The following is an 18846-nucleotide window of genomic DNA, read 5'->3' as shown; positions in this document are numbered from 1 at the left end:
TCTGGATTATTTTAGTGTGGTTTCGTTTTGAGATACAGCGAGGAAACAGGCCCTTCGGCCCGCTGAATCCGTGCCGTCCAGTGATTGCCGCACACTAACACTAACCTACACACAGTAGGGACAATTTACAATTTTACCAAAGCCAATTAGCCTACAAACCTGTGTTTAAGAGGGAACTGCAGATGCTGGAGAATCCAGCAGGTTACACAAAAAAGCTGGAGAAACTCAGCGGGTGCAGCAGCATCTATGGAGCGAAGGAAATAGGCAACGTTTCGGGCCGAAACCCTTCCGGGTTTCGGCCCGAAACGTTACCTATTTCCTCCTTGAAGGGTTTCGGCCCGAAACGTTGCCTATTTCCTTCGCACCAGCCTACAAACCTGTATGTTTTTGGTGTATTCATTCTCACGCCCGTGTTTGCGTGTCAGCTGAGCTGGTTAGTTAACCATCCATGTATGTTCCTCTCCAGATCTGGGAGTCCGTACCGTTCCTCAGCTCTTACGCCAGCCCTGTTGAGAAAGACAAGAAGCTCATCCCCCTAAGCCCTGGCAAGCTGGAGATCACCTGGAATGGTATGTAGTGCATCTTTGCATTTGTTAGGTGGTTGGGCAAGTAGGAAATGTTGTTCCATTTAGCTTTAGTTTAGAAATCCAGTGCGGCAACAGGCCCTTCAGCCCACCGAGTCCGCGATCACCCTGTACTCTAACACTATCCTACATGGTAGGGAACAATTTGACGATTACCAAAGCCAATGAACCTACAAAAACCTGTACGTGTTTGGAGTGTGGGAGCACCCGGAGAAAACCCACGCGGTCACAGGGAGAATGTAAAACTCTCTACAGACATCACCCGTAGTCAGGATCGAACCGGCGTTGTAAGGCAGCAACTCTACCGTTGCGCCACCGTGCCAACCCAAATCTACCACCTTGAATATGGTCAAGGCCATTGACAGCTTGCCCTCATCACCGTCTCCATTTCCTTCATTCTCACTGCTAACCTCCTTCATTCCATAAACTCCAGCTCGTTCAGGAAATAACCATCATTGCACATTTAGGGCAGCACAGTGGCATAGAGGTAGAGTTGCTGCCTTACCACCTGACCACGGGTACTGTCTGTAGGGAGTTTGTACATTCTCCCAGGGACCACGTGGGATTTCTCGTAAACGGGTGCATGATAGCCAGCACAGACATGACGGGCCAAAAGGCCTGCCTCTGTGCTGCAATAATCTCTGCGAGTTTAGTTTAGTTTAGAGATACAGCGTGGAAACAGGCCCTTCGGCCCACCGAGTCCGTGCCGACCAGTGATACCTGCACATTAACACTATCCTACACACACTAGGAACAATCTTTTACATTTATACCAAGCCAATTAACCTACCAACCTGTACGTCTTTGGAGTGTGGGAGGAAACCGAAGATTTAGAAGGATGAGAGGTGTTCTCATTGAAACATATACGATTGTTAAGGGCTTGGACACACTAGAGGCAGGAAACATGTTCCCGATGTTGGGGGAGTCCAGAACCAGGGGCCACAGTTTAAGAATAAGGAGTAAGCCATTTATAATGGAGACGAGGAAACACTTTTTCTCACAGAGAGTGGTGAGTGTGGAATTCTCTGCCTCAGAGGGCGGTGGAGGCGGGTTCTCTGGATGCTTTCAAGAGGGAGCTAGATAGGGCTCTTAAAAATAGCGGAGTCAGGGGATATGGGGAGAAGGCAGGGACGGGGTACTGATTGGGGATGATCAGCCTTGATCACATTGAATGGCGGTGCTGGCTCGAAGGGCCAAATGGCCGACTCCTGCACCTATTGTCTATTGTCTATCCTGAAGAAAACCCACGCAGGTCACTGGGAGAACGTACAAACTCCGTACAGACAAGCACCCACGTTCAGGATCGAAACCGGGTCTCTGGCGCCATAAGGCAGTAGCTCTACCGCTGCGATACCATGCCGCCCTTAAGTCCTCACTCTACCCAGCCTGTTACTTATTCATCGACAGGCATGGTATTCTTTAACAAGTGCAGATTACCACTTTATTTTCACCTGGCTGTTTATGGGACTTTGCCTGGTTCACGTTAGAGGCTAAATTACAACAGCAACATCACTGAGTGTACTGTGTGTGGGAATGTATTTTACGGTCTTGAAAGACATAATGTTAATGTGTGTTACTGTAATCCTTACTTTCCTTGAAATGTGTGATCGGGCTTCATTGAATGCTGTTCAATGTTAGACTTTAGAGATCCAGGCCCCTCCTGACCACTGAGTCCGCGCTGACCAGCGATCACCCCGCACGCTGGCACTATCCTGCACACGAGGGACAATTTACAATTTTACCAAAGCCAATTAATTCATTCCCAAAGCCAATTAACCTACAAGCCTGTATGTCTTTTGGTTGTGGGAGGAAACCAGAGCACCCGCAGAAAACCCATGCAGTCAAAGTGAGAACGTGCAAACTCCATACAGACAGCACCCGTAGTCAGGATCGAACCCGTGTCTCTGGCGCTGTAAGGCAGCAACTCTACCGCTGCACCACTCTTCTGACCCTCTATATTTAACATAACTTTCCAAAAAATAGTCAAAGTTAAATTCCTGCACAAGCACACCAGTCAGCTCTTTTTTTCGGTGGGGGAGTGGTGCGGGGAGGGGGGGGGGGGGGGGTTAATATTTTGGGTGGGGATAAATTGTAAGCCGGTCCTTCCGCATTCTCCCCCCCCCTCTCCAATGCCACAGGCTGTGAGTTTCAATTCAAAGCTTTAAATAGTGTGCATTTAATAAAGCGTCCTTAATCAACATCATCTGATGTCTGGAAACACTTCAAATAAAGCGTCCTTGAGGTCTGCATACTTTAAACCCCTGTCCCACGGTACGAGTTCATTCCAAGAGTTCTCCCGAGTTTGCCCTGATTGGAACTCGGAGATTTACGGTAATGGCCACTCGTCGGTACTCGGGGCTCTCGTGGACATTTTTCAACATTTGAAAAATCTTCACGAGTCTTCCCGAGTACCTGCCGTTAGCGAGTCTTCTAGAGTACCTGCCGTTAGCGTTATGAGCCGCTAAGAGACATCCCCGAGCTCCGACATACCCGACACAAAGTGCTGGGATCGGATCTCTCTGCTTACCCATGACGATTTAAAAGCTTGACTACATTCTGGGGACTGCAGCTGTAGTTTGACTTGTTGAAACAGGAGGTGCTGGAAGTAGTTTTTACAAGTGGAGAGGGGAAGCAAGTTAAGGTTCAGCTCAATGACGTGTCATTTGTATTGCCCTCCTCTCAAGGCCGTTTTATCCTTATAATGATGTGGTCCAGGTATGGTTTATCCTTTGTGTAGAACATAGAACAGTACAGCACAGAGACAGGCCCATTCAATCACGGTCCATCAAGTCTACTCCGCCATTCAATCACGGCAAGATCTATCTCTCCCCCCTAACCCCATTCTCCTGCCTTCTCCCCATAACCCCTGACACCCGTACTAATCAGGAGTAGAGAATTCCCTCTGTCTACTCATCTAGATGCCCACAGCGGCAGCTGTGGAGGGTTGAGGTCCTGACCAAGGGGGAGAATGGAGGAGGACTGGCCAAACTTTGTGCCTTCCACCACAGTGATGAATGCTGTGGTAGGTGTTTGTGTTAAATTTTGATTGTGTTTTTGTGTGTTTTTTTTCATTGTACCACTGCTGGCAAATTCATTTCACTTGCACTATGTGCAAAGTGACAAATAAAACTGATTGATCTCCAAACGAAACCAAACTAAGGCATTTTATTGATCCATGCACATGATGCTCTGTTCTTTTGGACCTCTGGTGTTTTGGACCTCTTATGAGCTTGTCACCATTTACAATTGCTTTGTTCTACTCTTGTTAAGTCCAACTATGATCTCATGCTTCCCTACTTGGAAATCCAGTTGGTTAATCCTCTCACAGCTCCTTCCAATTAATTGCTTCCATCTCCACTTCGTACATTGCCCACCCATGTCATCGAATATGCGGCGTCTCATCCCCTCAAATGAGTTGGTGAAAGATAGTTTGCGAGTATGAATCATCGACACTAGTTCATCAACCTGTCATCACGGGAACAGCAGCAGCATTCTTGTAACAATTTGTAAGGATTGTTAGTAACGTAAGCACATGGTTTCGGTTTAACATCAGGGACTATTTAGCATCTCTGACATTCTCTCTGAGAGCATCTTTTATTATTTTTCTAAATAAGCAGACCTGTATGTCCGGTAATTGCCTTTTACAAAATAGGTTTAATAAATAGCAGAACCATGCTTGCTGGCGTTTCTACTTGATCTATATCTGTGAGTCCCTGTATCTGTTACAGAGTGATACAATGCAGAAACAGGCCCTTCGACCCAATGCATCCATGCCGTCTAAGATGCCCCATCTAAGTTAGTCTCATTTGCCCACTTTGTCGTCCACTCACTGCACACTCGGGGACAATTTACAGAGGCCAATTAACCTACAAACCAGCACGTCTTTGACATGCGGGAGGAAACCCACGTGGTCACAGGGAGAGGGTGCAAACTCCACACAGACAGCACTCAAGGTCAAGATCGATTCTGAGTCTCTGGCGTTGTGAGCCAGTGGCCCTACCAACTGCGCCACTGTGACACCACCCAGAAACGATTTGTTGCTGAACCCATCCTGACCCAGAGCATGAGGAGACTCAGCTCATGCCGTGCCTGGTGCCGTTAACCTCTAGTGAGACAGTGTGGCCTCGGGACGCGAGCATTTGCCAGAGCTGGCAGGCACTGATTGCCTGTGAGTTTTTATCTTCCTTCCTGCCACAGGCTCTTGGCCTTCAAGACAACTCTGCTTTAGCGCAGTTTCACAAGGAAGTTAATCTGTTCCTTGCTTGCTGCTGAGGTCGGGACTCAGGTCTTGCTGCCAAGGGCTCTGGTAAACCGCTTTTGAAGGTCCCGACTCGTCCACGCTCTGAGCAGCAGCAAGAGATCACATGCTGTAGTCGTTTCGCTACTGCAGGAGAAGGGATAGGTTCATAAGTTCATGGAGCAGTATTAGGCCATTCGGGCCATCAAGTCTACCCCTCCATTCAATCATGCCCGTCTAACTTTCCCTCTCAAAATTAATAATGATAATAATTGATCCACTCAGGGAAATTCAGGTCCAGACGCCAACAACCAACAAACCCACACATTCAGAACGAAAGCAGACAAAAAATACATAAAATACAATATGGACAATACCTGAAAGCAATAAATACTGTAAAAAAAACAATAATTAACTATTAAAAATGCAAAGCATCCCCATACAGCCTAACGGTCAGTATTATAAAATCTAATGGCTGCAGGGGTGAAGGATCTCCTGAACCGCTCCGTTCTGGACAATTATGAATTGCCATTAATGTCGAGGGTAGTGTTTAGCATCCGGGTATTCGCTGGTCGGCGCGAACTCCATGAACCGAGGGGCCTGTTTCCGCTCTGTAAGACTGAAGAACAAACCGGGAACATGGTGGTGCTCTGCCGTGGTAAGGTCACCCTTGGACTCTTGCTGGTTTAGCTCTTGCCTGAAGCTGTACTATAGGATTGAGGTGTTTCAGCGAAGGCGGGATTTTGTCCTGCTTCGACTTCCACCCTCTCACACACAAAGTCAGAGCGAAGGCTGAATTCGGAAGAGTTCGTCACTGGGATAATCTGCACATAACTCCGGCAAGGCCTTTCCTGTATCCGAGTGGTTAATACACTGTGCAGAAAGTCTTCCTCTCCCCTCCCCGTCTTCCTTTCTGCTCTACCTTTGGGTCATATCATCACTTTAGAAAAATGTTCGGCAGCAAGAGTATAAAATATCCGAAGTAGCTTGGACTCATCCCATCTGTTTGTTCCTTCGGAGAAATTCAGACAAACATTGTGATTAACCCTTCAAGGTACAGCTATCTTTCTTGACATATAATAGAATAGATTCCTTTGATATATAATACAATAGGGTTAGGAAAATCCCTTTCACAATTATTAGGTATCTGACGTGGAGGGTGTGGGATAATTTAGCCGGCATGATATTGAACAGCAAACCAGGTGTCACCTGTTCAAAAACTCAGATCAAAAGATTGAAATGAAATTCATAGGTAACAGGAGCAGAATTGGACCATTCAGCCCATCGAGTGTTACTCCGCCATTCAACCATGGCTGATCTATCTTTCCCTCTCAACCCCATTCTTCTGCCTTCGCCCCATAACCCCTGACAGCCTTACTAATCAATCTCCGCCCTAATAATATCCATTGACAGCCTCCACAGCCTTTTGTGGCAATGGATTCCACAGATTCACCACCCTCTGACTAAAGAAATTCCTCCTCATCTGCTTTCTAACGGTACGTGCCTTTATTCGGGGGCAATGGCCTCCGGTCCTAGACTCTCCCACTAGTGGAAACATCCTCTCCACATCCACTCTATTCAGGCCTTTCATTATTCGGTAAGTTTCATTGAAGTCCTCTCGCATTCTTCTGAACTCCAGCGAGTACAAGCCCAGTGCCGTCAAACACTCATCATATGTTAACCCAATCATTCCTGGGGATCATTCTCGTAAACCTCCTCTGGACCCTCTCCAACGCCAGCACGTCAGATATGGGGCCCAAATGAGAGCTTCATGGTTAGTATTGGTCGATTATCTGAAAGCCTGATCTAAATATTCAGCAAAGTCAGTACAGATCCCATCACTGCCATGGTTTGGCAATTACATTTGGTTAATTAAATAAATTTGGAATGAAATATCAGTAATGGTGAATGTGAAATGTTGAAACATCATCAAAATCCATCAACATTCTTCAAATAACAAAATTTGCTATCCTTACCAAGTTTGGCTTGGTAGACGCCAGCTGTGTGGTTAACACATAACTGCGCAACAGTCAGGCCAGGAAATTCACCCCTGGTTGCAATGTCAATATTCTGCTTCCAAGAGTCATTCCATTGGAAGTCAATGGAAGAGCGTGCTGGAACTTCTCTATAGCACCTACATGGTTCATTGGTGGTTTGGTTCACTTTGGTGAATCTCTGATATCACCAAAACAACTGGTTAATAACCATCAGGTTATTAAACACTACAACCTCAAAATCGGTTCGGACTTGGGGGCAGACGCAAAATGCTGGTGTAACTCTTCGAAGGGTCTCGACCCGAAACCGCCAATTCCTTCGAAGGGTCTCGACCTGAAACGTCGCCCATTCCTTCTCTCTCAGAGATGCTGCCTGTCCCGCAGAGTTACTCCGGCATTTTGTGTCTACCTTCGATTTTAACCAGCATCTGGAGTTCTTTCTTACGCATAAACATGGGGACATTGTTTTCGTCTTTGCACTGTTACTGTTTATACACACACGCACACTGAACTGTTTATTGTGGTGTTTACGGAGTACTAGGTATACATACTTGTTGTGCTGGTATAAGTAAGAATTTCATTGTTCTGTTTTGAAACATATGACAGTATGTCTTGACTCTCGACTCACGGCCCTGATCTTCTCACTGAATCGTTAACATTTCGGATTTGTTTTGAATGTTTCAGTCTGTTAAACCCCTGTCCCACGGTACGAGTTCATTCCAAGAGTTCTCCCGAGTTTGCCCTGATTCGAACTCGGAGATTTACGGTAATGGCCACTCGTCGGTACTCGGGGCTCTCGTGGACATTTTTCAACGTTGATAAATCTTCACGAGTCTTCCCGTGCTTACCTGCCGTTAGCGAGTCTTCCCGAGTACCTGCCGTTAGCGCTAAGAGACGTCCCAGAGCTCCGACGTACCCGCTACATTCATTCTCCGTGCTTACCACGAGTTTGATTTTTTTTTAACTCGGGAGAGCTCTTGGAATGAACAATGAACCGTGGGACAGGGCTATTAGGCTGACTGCTCCAGAACTTGGTTTCACAACCAAGTTCAAAAGCGATCGGATTTGGATTGCAATACAATTGAGTTTAGTCTTGCCAATATTTGTTTGAACCCAACAGGAGAGAGTTGCTGCCATGAGCAGATTGGTAATTGGCTTTACAAGGTCCCACATAACACAGCCAGATGTTTCTGTAGCAAACACAAAGTGCCTAGTTCTGGCTTGTGAACCTGCCTGCCAGAAGCACTTGCTAACAGTGGAGGTAGAAGTGAAATATTCTGGTGCTGGTTGGTGGGCATGGTTTTGGTTTGACAGGCAAGGGATTTCAAACCCTATTGCCACAGTGTGTGCTGATCAATTGGCAATTCCAATATAATAATTTATATCCCCCTTGTATGTCCTTTCAACAGAGAGTTCTGAGTGTGGAATTCTCTGCCTCAGAGGGCGGTGGAGGCAGGTTCTCCGGATACTTCCAAGAGAGAGCTAGATAGGGCTCTTAAAGATAGCGGAGTCAGGGAATATGACTATATTCTGACAATGACACTGATGACACAATGGTTCACAATGACCATTCGAACGGGGTACTGATTGAGGATGATCAGCCATGATCACATTGAATGGCGGTGCTGGCTCGAAGGGCCGAATGGCCTACTCCTGCACCTATTGTCTATTGTCTATTGACCGAAGGCCCTGTTTTCATGCTGGAACTCTAAACTAAACTAATAGAGGTCGTGCAGGAACTCCCAGGCTCAGCGTGGTGGAAAATGACCTGTTGAGTACTCTCAGCTGGGGAAGCCATCACCCCCAAGCACAGTCATACCAAAGTGTACAAGACATTGGTGAGGCCACATTGCGTTCAGTTTTGGTCTCCCTGTTATAGGAAAGATGTTGTAAAAGCTAGATGGGGTGCAGAGAAGTTTTGTGAGTATGTTTGCCAGGACTTGAGGGTCTGAGCTGTAGGGAGAGGCTGAGCAGGCAAGGACTTTATTCCTTGGCACGCAGGAGGATGAGGGGGGTGATCTTATAAAGGTGTACAAGATCATGAGAGGAATAGATAGAGTGAATGCACAGTCTTTTATCCAGAGTAGGGGAATCAAGAACCAAAGGACATAGGTTTAAATTGAGAAGGGGGGAAGATTTAATAGGAATCTGAGGGGCAACGTTTTGCACACAAAAAGAGCGGGGTGTTTAGAACAAGTTGCCAAAGGAAGTAATTGCGGCAAGCACTATCACAATAATAAAAAAATATTTGGTAGACAAAAGTGCTGGAGAAACTCAGCGGGTGCAGCAGCATCTATGGAGCGAAGGAAATAGGCAACGTTTCGGCACGAAACGTTGCCTATTTCCTTCGCTCCATAGATACTGCTGCACCCGCTGAGTTTCTCCAGCACTTTTGTCGACCTTCGCTTTTCCAGCATCTGCAGTTCCTCCTTAAAAAAATATTTGGACAGCTACATGGATAGGATTAGGATAGGGCATGGATGGCTACATGGATAGGATTAGAAGAAGGGTTTCGGCCCGAAACGTTGCCTATTTCCTTCGCTCCATAGATGCTGCTGCACCCGCTGAGTTTCTCCAGCTTGTTTGTGTAACCTTAGGATAGGGCATTTGGATATGGGCCAAATGGAGGCAGGCAAGACTAGTGTGGATGGGATGTGTTGGTCGGCATGGGCAAGTTGGGCTGAAAGGCCTGTTTCCACCCTGTATGACTCTGTAAGTGCCATTGATACTAATCACCAGACAACAATCGCAGAAGCTGAGCACTTGGGCTTAGAGGGAGGAGGCTGTTGCCTGACTTCCTCTGGGATGAAGTAAACACTAATCCCAACTTCAAATGGTTACCGTCAGCCAGGGAGTGAGCTCATGCCCGCCCACTAGTTTTTTTGTATTTATTGATCATTTTTGGCTTAGACGTAGCCAAGAGTCATGTTTCTACTGAGAATTTATCTGAGAGGAAATGTGATGCAAACTTTAACATTCAACGGGAGGCAGCTTCACTGTTGAAGTTGAAGTTGAAGCTGGTCGATAGCCAGGTTACCCTCTAGTTGTTGACCATTTAAGGCAATGTTATTGCTCCACATAACGGTGGCAGTAAAATGTAGACAGAGGCCGCCTGGCTGTCAAACAACACCCAGAGTTTGCCTGATCAGAGTCATTTCCAACATGCTCGACAGCAAATTGCCAAACGCATTGTTCGGCCCGCTACAGTAGGAAGCATAGGCCTGTCGTTTCTCTCCCTCCGCTCAGGCTAAGAACAGCTGTGGTGAAATGGCGGATGAGCTTAGATGGAGTTTGTTTTCCTTTTGCAGCGGTTTGTTTTGGCTGCTGGCCGCCTCTCTTGTTTCTTCAGACACTGCGGCTTCACTGTTTCTGGGGCTCGTCCCAAAGTTCTCTCCAACTAAAGAGCAGAACTGACCTCTCATCTACCCCAGTGGAGACCCTCGGACTATTTTTAATCAGACTTTATCTTGCATTAAACATTATATCCTTCATCCTGTATCTGTACACTGTGGACAGCTTGATTTGAATCATGTATAGTCTTTTCAGTAACTGGAGAGCATGCAACAAAAAAGGCTTTTCACTGTACCTCGGTACATGTGCCAAAAGTGAACTCAACTGTTCTGTCGAAGATAGGCCCAAAGTGCTGGAGTCACTCACGGCTCAGGCAGTATCTCTGGAGAAAAACGATGGGTGGCGTTTCTGGTCAAAACCCTTCTTCAGACCCTTAGAAGAGCTCCGACCTGAAACATCACCAAGATTGCAAGAAATTGCAGAGAGATGTGGCCATGGCCCAGACCATCACGCAAGCCAACCTCTCTCCCATTGACTCCATCTACACTTCATGCTGCCTTGGTAAGGCCAGCAGCATAATCAAGGACCAGTCTCACCCCAGTCACTCCCTCATATCTCCTCTCCTCATGGTTTTATACACCTCTCAAAGCCCTGTCCCACGGTACCAGTTCATTCCAAGAGCCCTCTAGAATTTTTAAAAAAATCAAACTCGTGGTAAGCACGGAGAATGAACGTAGCGGGTACGTCGGAGCTCGGGGACGTCACTTAGCGGCTTGTAATGCTAACGGCAGGTACTCGGGAAGACTCGCTAATGGCAGGTAAGCACGGGAAGACTCGCGAAGATTTTTCAACATGTTGAAAAATGTCCACGGGAGCCCCGAGTACTGACGAGCGGCCATTACCGTAAATCTCCAAGTTCGAATGAGGGCAAACTCGGGAGAACTCTTGGAATGAACTCGCACCATGGGACAGGGCTTAAAGTCAAAATTGATAGATGACGTGTTTAAGAAGGAACTGCAGATGCTGGAAAATCGAAGGTAGACAAAAGTGCTGGAGAAACTCAGCGGGTGCAGCAGCATCTATGGAGCGAAGGAAATAGATTTAAGAAGGAACTGCAGATGCTGGAAAATTGAAGGTATTTAAGAAGGAACTGCTTTCCCTATTTCCTTCGCTCCATAGATGCTGCTGCACCCACTGAGTTTCTCCAGCACTTTTGTCTACCATTGATAGATGACTCTTCGGTCAGGCCCCTTCTTCAGACTGATAGTTGCCATTTCAAGCTGAAAACCGGCAAATGATAACCCATTTATTCTTGAAGTTTTTTATTAGCAACGACACAGGGACATTGGAAGCCAGGTTTGGTTGGAACACAGCTGTGATGATGATGCATGGGCAGGGTTAGTGCTTGCCGTGAGTAACATGCAGTGTACGTAGAGTGTAGTCACTGGGAATCTGCCTTGGCGGGTTTGACCTTTTAAGTAGCACTGTCTGATCCGTAAGCATGAGTAAACGTTGGTTCTACCGTGAGTGGAGAGTGAGAGCTCCTAATCAGCTTGTTGTGGTTGAAAATATGACGTGATGAATCTGTTAGGCTTGCTCCACCCTGGGGGTCATTCGGTCAAGTCTGATGCAAGAAAAGACATTTCACCTGAAAATGTGCCTTCAATATTAGTGGTAGACAAAAATGCTGGAGAAACTCAGCGGGTGCAGCAGCATCTATGGAGTGAAGGAAATAGGCAACGTTTCGGGTCGAAACCCAAAGGGTTTCGACCCGAAACGTTGCCTATTTCCAGCGCTCAATAGATAATAAACAATAGACAATAGGTATAGGAGTAGGCCATTTGGCCCTTCAGGCCAACACCGCCATAATATCATAATGTCTGAAGAAGAGTTTCGGCCCGAAACGTTGCCTATTTCCTTCGCTCCATAGATGCTGCTGCACCCGCTGAGTTTCTCCAGCTTTTTTGTGTAACCTTCGATTCTCCAGCATCTGCAGTTCCCTCTTAAACACCACCATAATATTCATTGATGGAGACACAAAGAACTGCAGATGATGGAATAGACAATAGACAATAGACAATAGGTGCAGGAGTAGTCCATTTGGCCCTTCGAGCCAGCACCGCCATTCAATGTGATCATGGCTGATCATCCCCAATCAGTACCCCGTTCCTGCCTTATCCCCATATCCCCTGATTCCGCTATTTTTAAGAGCCCTATCTAGCTCTCTCTTGAAAGCATCCAGAGAACCCGCCTCCACCGCCCTCTGAGGCAGAGGATTCCACAGACTCACCACCCTCTGTGAGAAAAAGTCTCCATTCTAAATGGCTTACTCCTTATTCTTAAACTGTGGCCCCTGGTTCTGGACTCCCCCAACGTCGGGAACATGTTTCCTGCCTCTAGCGTGTCCAAACCCTTAACAATCTTATATGTTTCAATGAGATGCCCTCTCATCCTTCTAAACTCCAGAGTGTACAAGCCCAGCTGCTCCATTCTCTCAGCATATGACAGTCGCGCCATCCCGGGAATTAACCTTGTAAACCTATGCTGCACTCCCTCAATAGTAAGAATGTCCTTCCTCAAATTAGGGGACCAAAACTGCACACAATACTCCAGGTGTGGTCTCACGAGGGCTCTGTACAACTGCAGAAGGACCTCTTTGCTCCGATATTCGATTCCTCATGTTATAAAGGCCAACATGCCATTCGCTTTCTTCACTGCCTGCTGTACCTGCACGCTTACTTTCATAGCCTGATGTACCAGCTATGAAGATGCTTCATACTTTCATAGACTGATGCACAAGACTGATGAAGATGCTGCCTCACCCGCTGAGTTTCTCCAGCATTTTTGTCTCCCTTCGATTCTCCAGCATCTGCAGTTCCTTCTTAAACCTTCAATATTAGAGACTGTTGCCAAGACACCCAGAAACAAACAGAATTACATCACTCTGCAACTAAGCAATTTTTCAATGTTGCAACACTGTTTGTGTTTCGCCTTTTCACCGACGGATATCTTCTCCTTTGTTTTTTCTTCCCTCCAGTCAATGGGCTTCAACCAAGACTTCAAATTGGTGCCCATTGCTTTCACCGTGGGAGGTGATCCATGTAAGCACAGTTGTGAGGAACCTGGAACCTGAACTCATTCCTTTCATGATTATATTTGTTGCGTCTATTCCCATCCGGTGTTAACTAGCTTTAACGCTGTGTTCGAGTTGCACTGGGTTGAGATGGAGCAACAGTTACTGGCGCTGTCTCATCGAATCATGGAACCCAAGTTCGATTCAGACCTTGGGTACTGTTTGAGTGGAGTTTGCAAGTTCTCCTCGGGACCGCGTGGGTTTCCCTCGGGCGCTCTGGCTTCCTCCCTGTGTCCCAGGCACATGTTGGCAAGTAAATTGGCGACTTGAAATTGCCTCTTGAGTAGATGGGTTGCAAAAGAGTCACAGGAGGTTGGATGGGTGTGTGTTTGAGAGCAGGTTGCAGGGGAAAGGGAAGGAACATGGTGGCATTGAGGGGATTGCCTCTCCCGGAGCTAGCATGGACCCGATAGGCTGAATGGCTCGTAGACAAAAGTGCTGGAGTTTCTCCAGCACTTTTGTCTACCTTCGATTTTCCAGCATCTGCAGTTCCTTCATAAACAGGCTGAATGGCTTGCTGCAGAAGTGAGCATGAAAGGGTCTGAAGAAGGGTTTCGGCCCGAAACGTTGCCTATTTCCTTCGCTCCATAGAAGCTGCTGCACCCGCTGAGTTTCTCCAGCACTTTTGTCTGCCTTCTGAGTAAGAAAGGTTTTTGTTCTCCGCAGTCACCGCCGATGGCTTATACTTGTCGGGCTTGAAGACTCTGGAACATGTGGCGGTGACTGTGTCCATATCACACCCAGCCCGTGGCGCCCTGGAGCTGACGCTACACTGCCCCAGCGGCATGTCATCGCTCATCGGAGCCAAACGCCTCATGGACAGGTTAGTGGGACATGCTTCAAACACAGGCTAAAAGAGCTAAATTAAAACAAGTCCTCCAGTTTTGGCGACTTTCGAAAAGATCGTCCACACATTTATCTCCTCCCGCCTCGATTACTGCTACTCCCTTTACACTGGCATCAGCCAATCTTACCTGTCCTGCCTGCAACTGTTGTATAATGTTAGTACCTCCACCAATGTAAAGCACTTTGGTCAACGAGAGTTGTTTTTTAAATGTGCTATAGAAATAAAAGTGACTTGACTTAACAGGCAAATCGGACCAGTGTGCATGGGCATCTCGGACAAACTGAACCAAAGGGCCTGTGTCCATCCTGTATGACTCCAGGACCACAATGTCATTAAAGCCTCAAGTCATTAAATGCCCCATGAGGGTGATGGGTTAAAGGGGTTATAGAGTCATAATGTCTGAGCCTGCAGGATCTCCTCGTTGCTCGACAGTTTCACTCCTCTTCCTATTCCTTTACTGGGAAACATTGTTGTATACTTCTACTAACGCAAAACCAGTCAGCCCACAGAGATACAGCGTGGAAACAGGCCTTTTGGTTGAGTTTAGAAACATAGAAAACATAGAAAATAGGTGCAGGAGTAGGCCAGGCCCATCGAGCCTGCACCGCCGTTCAATATGATCATGGCTGATCATCCAACTCAGTATCCTGTACCTGCCTTCTCTCCATACCCCCTGATCCCTTTAGCCACAAGGGCCACATCTAACTCCCTCTTCAATATAGCCAATGAACTGGCCTCAACTACATTCTGTGGCAGAGAATTCCACAGATTCACCACTCTCTGTGTGAAAAATGTTTTTCTCATCTCGGTCCTAAAAGATTTCCCCTTTATCCTTAAACTGTGACCCCTTGTTCTGGACTTCCCCAACATCGGGAACAATCTTCCTGCATCTCGCCTGTCCAACCCCTTAAGAATTTTGTAAGTTTCTATAAGATCCCCCCTCAATCTTCTAAATTCTAGCGAGTACAAGCCGAGTCTATCCAGTCTTTCTTCATTAGTTTAGAGATACAGAGTAGAAACAGGCCCTTCGGTCCACCGAGTCTGTGCCAACCCGCGATCACCCCGTACATGAACACTACCCTACACACTATGGACAATTCACTATTTTACTGAAGCCAATTAGCCTACAAACCTAAGCGTCTTTTGACGTCTGGAGAAAACCCACACAATCACAGGGAGAAAGTGCAAATTCTGTACAGGCATCAGCTGTAGTCAGGATGGAACCCGGGTCTCTGGCGCTGTAAGGCAGCAACTCTACCGCTGCGCCACCCTCCCATAACTGCATTATAAAACATTATCAACCTGATGGCCACACACTTGCTGCCTTTGTCCCTCTAGCCGCTGGAGGTCACAGGTTTACAAAGTTCTGTGGCAGCAGTATCAGTAAACAGGGCTGGAAAAAAAATCTTCCATGGGGGAGAAAATGAGACAACCTTCCATGTCACTCCCTGCAATATTCAATGGAAATTGTTTTAATTGTTACACTTCAAAATGCCATCATGACAAAGCTTTGTGCACCTCGGCTTTTCTTGAGAACGAAAGTCTGCAGAGATTGCTCACTGTTTACCAGAAAGTATTGAATTATATTAACTGCGTAACAGGCAATTAAAAATCAGACTTGCCAAATCTCAGTTTATTTTTCTTCCCTTCACTGAGATTAGCTGCTGGTTTTCTGCAAAATCACACAGTTGTCTGCTTTTATTCGTGGAACCTAATTGTGTATGTGCAGAGAGGAACTGCAGATGCAGGTTTAAATGATGGTAGATACAAAAAAGCTGGAGTAACTCAGTGGGTCAGACAGCATCTATGGAGAGAAGGAATAGGTGACGTTTTGGATCAAGACCCGAAACGTTACCTATTCCTTTTCTCCAGAGTTGTTGTCTGACCCGCTGAGTTACTCCAGTGAATTGTGCATGTGTTGTACTTCGTGTTACACAGTGAAGGATGTGTATGGTCACTTTGTTGTTAAAGGTACAGGGCTAACTTGATGTAAACTTAACAGTCAATGAACCAACTTGTCCTCTGCACTGTTTCAGAGGTTGGCTTCATTGAACTGTGGAGGTCAAGCAAGAAGGATATATGTGCTTCGATGCTTGGGACTAGAATTACATCCTAATATTTCTGGAGGGATTAATATATTTATGAATATCCTCGAGCAGCAATTACGGTTTTCGACACTGAAGGCTCTGTATGTTGCGAGGGTTTCGTCTAAAGATCTCCGAGAATGTTCACCCCAAGGTGAAAGGTTGGTGGGATTTTCATTAGTTTACTGTTTGATTTTTTTTTCCGCATATTGTTTTAACTAAATTAGTTTCAGTATGTGTTCTGGCAGGATGTCAGATTGGGGGAAAGGGGTGTCTAGCCTATTATCTTACTCCCCTGAGGTAGTATTACCTTGATGTACTGTACGCAGACACACCCACCAATACATCCAGCTTGACTTTATAATCTGTACCATCTACCCATCATCACTGGAAAAGAAAACATCTTGTTTCAAAGCTCCGAAATCCAATCTTTAAACCTTGTCTGGTAAACCCAAACATTGGTTGAAATTAAATCTGTCTGGTTTGTTTTGCATACCTCGTGATTAGTATTAACGTTAATAGGTTTGTTCTGGCCTTGCGTACAGCAGGAAGCAGTGTCTCATTTTGGTTTTGCAGCTGCTGAATAAACTGAGAACACACAAGTTTGGAGAAAGGTTCACGAAGGAACTGCAGATGCTGGAAAATCGAAGGTAGACCAAATTGCTGGAGAAACTCAGCGGGTGCTGCAGCATCTATGGAGCGAAGGAAATAGATTTCCTTCGCTCCATAGATGCTGCCGCACCTGCTGAGTTTCTCCAGCAATTTTGTCTAGTTTGGAGAAAGGACCTGTTGCAGAATGTGCTGTTTGGTTTAGTTTAGTTTGGTTTAGAGATACAGCCCGGAAACAGGCCCTTCGGCCCACCGAGCCCGCGCCGACCAGCGATCCCCGTACACTAGCGCTATCCTACACGTTAGGGACAGTTTTACAGAAGCCAATTAGCCTACAAACCTGCGCTTCTTTGGGATGTGGGATAAAACCAGAGCAAACCCTCGCGATCACAGGAAGAACATACAAACTCCATATAGATAACACCCGTATTCAGGATCGGATGTGGATCTCTGGCAATGGGCCTGTCCCACTTAGGCGATTTTTTAGACGACTGCCGGCGACTGTCATAGTGGTCACAAGTCGCCGAACCCCCTTTCGACTGGACCCCCCCCTTCGACATAAAATTTGAAATTGTCTATGTAAAAGAATCATCACTTTAACAACAACAAAAAACTGTCGGCACTGGCGACAACCTACATCATCCTGGCGACAACTCCTACGTTGGGAGAAGTCATAGAAACATAGAAACATAGAAATTAGGTGCAGGAGTAGGCCATTCGGCCCTTCGAGCCTGCACCGCCATTCAATATGATCATGGCTGATCATCCAACTCAGTATCACATCCCTGCCTTCTCTCCATACCCCCTGATCCCCTTAGCCACAAGGGCCACATCTAACTCCCTCTTAAATATAGCCAATGAACTGGCCTCAACTACCCTCTGTGGCAGAGAGTTCCAGAGATTCACCACTCTCTGTGTGCAAAAAGAAAGGATTTCCCCTTTATCCTTAAGCTGTGACCCCTTGTCCTGGACTTCCCTAACATCGGGAACAATCTTCCTGCATCTAGCCTGTCCAACCCCTTAAGAATTTTGTAAGTTTCTATAAGATCCCCTCTCAATCTTCTAAATTCTAGAGAGTATTCTAGAAGTCAAGCTACGCTCATTGGCATCAAACCCACTGTCGCAGAAAATTGTTCAACATGTTGAAAATCCGGTGGCGAGCAGAAAGACGCTACATCTCTTTGGGCGGCTGAGGAGAGAGACTACTCACGTCCGTACAGGCGACACCCCAGCGACCATGTGGTGGCAGGCTAAAAAATCGCCTATGTGGGTCAGGCCCATAAGGCAGCAACTCTGCCGCTGCACCACTGTGCCTGTCCTTGCATTGGACCTCTTTGATGCATGAGAGGAACGGTATTGGTACTACACTCGAGGACAATCAGCCGCTACAGAGGCATAACAGGTAGAGCGGGACAATCGCCATCGCCAGCCGGGGGCTTTGACTTTGACTCTGACATCGGGGGGGGGGGGGGAGAGAGTGCAGTGGAGAGATAAGTTTTTTTGGCCTTCCATCACAGCGATGTGATGGATGTTTATGTAAATTATGTTGTGTCTTGGGTCTATTTGTTTGTAATGTATGGCTGCAGAAACGGCATTTCGTTTGGACCTCAAGGGGTCCAAATGACAATTAAATTGAATCTTGAATCTTGAAGAGAAAAAGACCAGCGTTCAGAATATATTGTTGTAGTTGTGGAGAAAGTGCAGACAAGAAACAAGTGCAAAGGCTACAATGAGTTAGATTGGAATGACACCCATAGCTGATAAGATTCAGTAGCCTGCTAACAGTGGGTAAGAAGCTGGTAAATATTGAAAAGATATTAAGTTGAGTGGAGTCATCCTTCACTTTAATTCGTCCATTTTTGATTAGTTTAGTTTATTGTCACATGTACCAAGGTCCAGTGAAAAGCTTTGTTGCGTGCTAACCAGTCAGCGGAAAGACAATACATGGTTACAATCGAGCCGTCCACAGTGTACACATACATGATAAAGGGAATAATGTTTAGTGCAAGATAAAGTCAAGTAAAGTCTGATTATAGATAGCCCACGAGTCTCCACTGAGATAGACAG

The 18846-nt window shown here is 46.4% G+C and overlaps 1 protein-coding gene across 1 annotated transcript in view; it reads left to right on the top strand.

Annotated features, from left to right (window-relative positions):
* pcsk7 (proprotein convertase subtilisin/kexin type 7) overlaps positions 1-18846 on the top strand; it is a 132522-nt gene that overhangs the window by 93670 nt on the left and 20006 nt on the right. Inside the window, exons 11-12 of the mRNA XM_055660607.1 lie at positions 467-569; positions 13906-14062. Coding sequence (XP_055516582.1) covers positions 467-569; positions 13906-14062 — 260 coding nt within the window. The remainder of the gene's footprint in view (positions 1-466; positions 570-13905; positions 14063-18846) is intronic.

The sequence above is a fragment of the Leucoraja erinacea genome, chromosome 32 (genome assembly GCF_028641065.1).
Source record: "Leucoraja erinacea ecotype New England chromosome 32, Leri_hhj_1, whole genome shotgun sequence".
Taxonomy (NCBI): Eukaryota; Metazoa; Chordata; class Chondrichthyes; order Rajiformes; family Rajidae; genus Leucoraja; species Leucoraja erinaceus.
The sequence above is the reverse complement of the archived record's forward strand: the minus strand, read 5'-3'. Positions and strand labels throughout refer to the sequence as shown.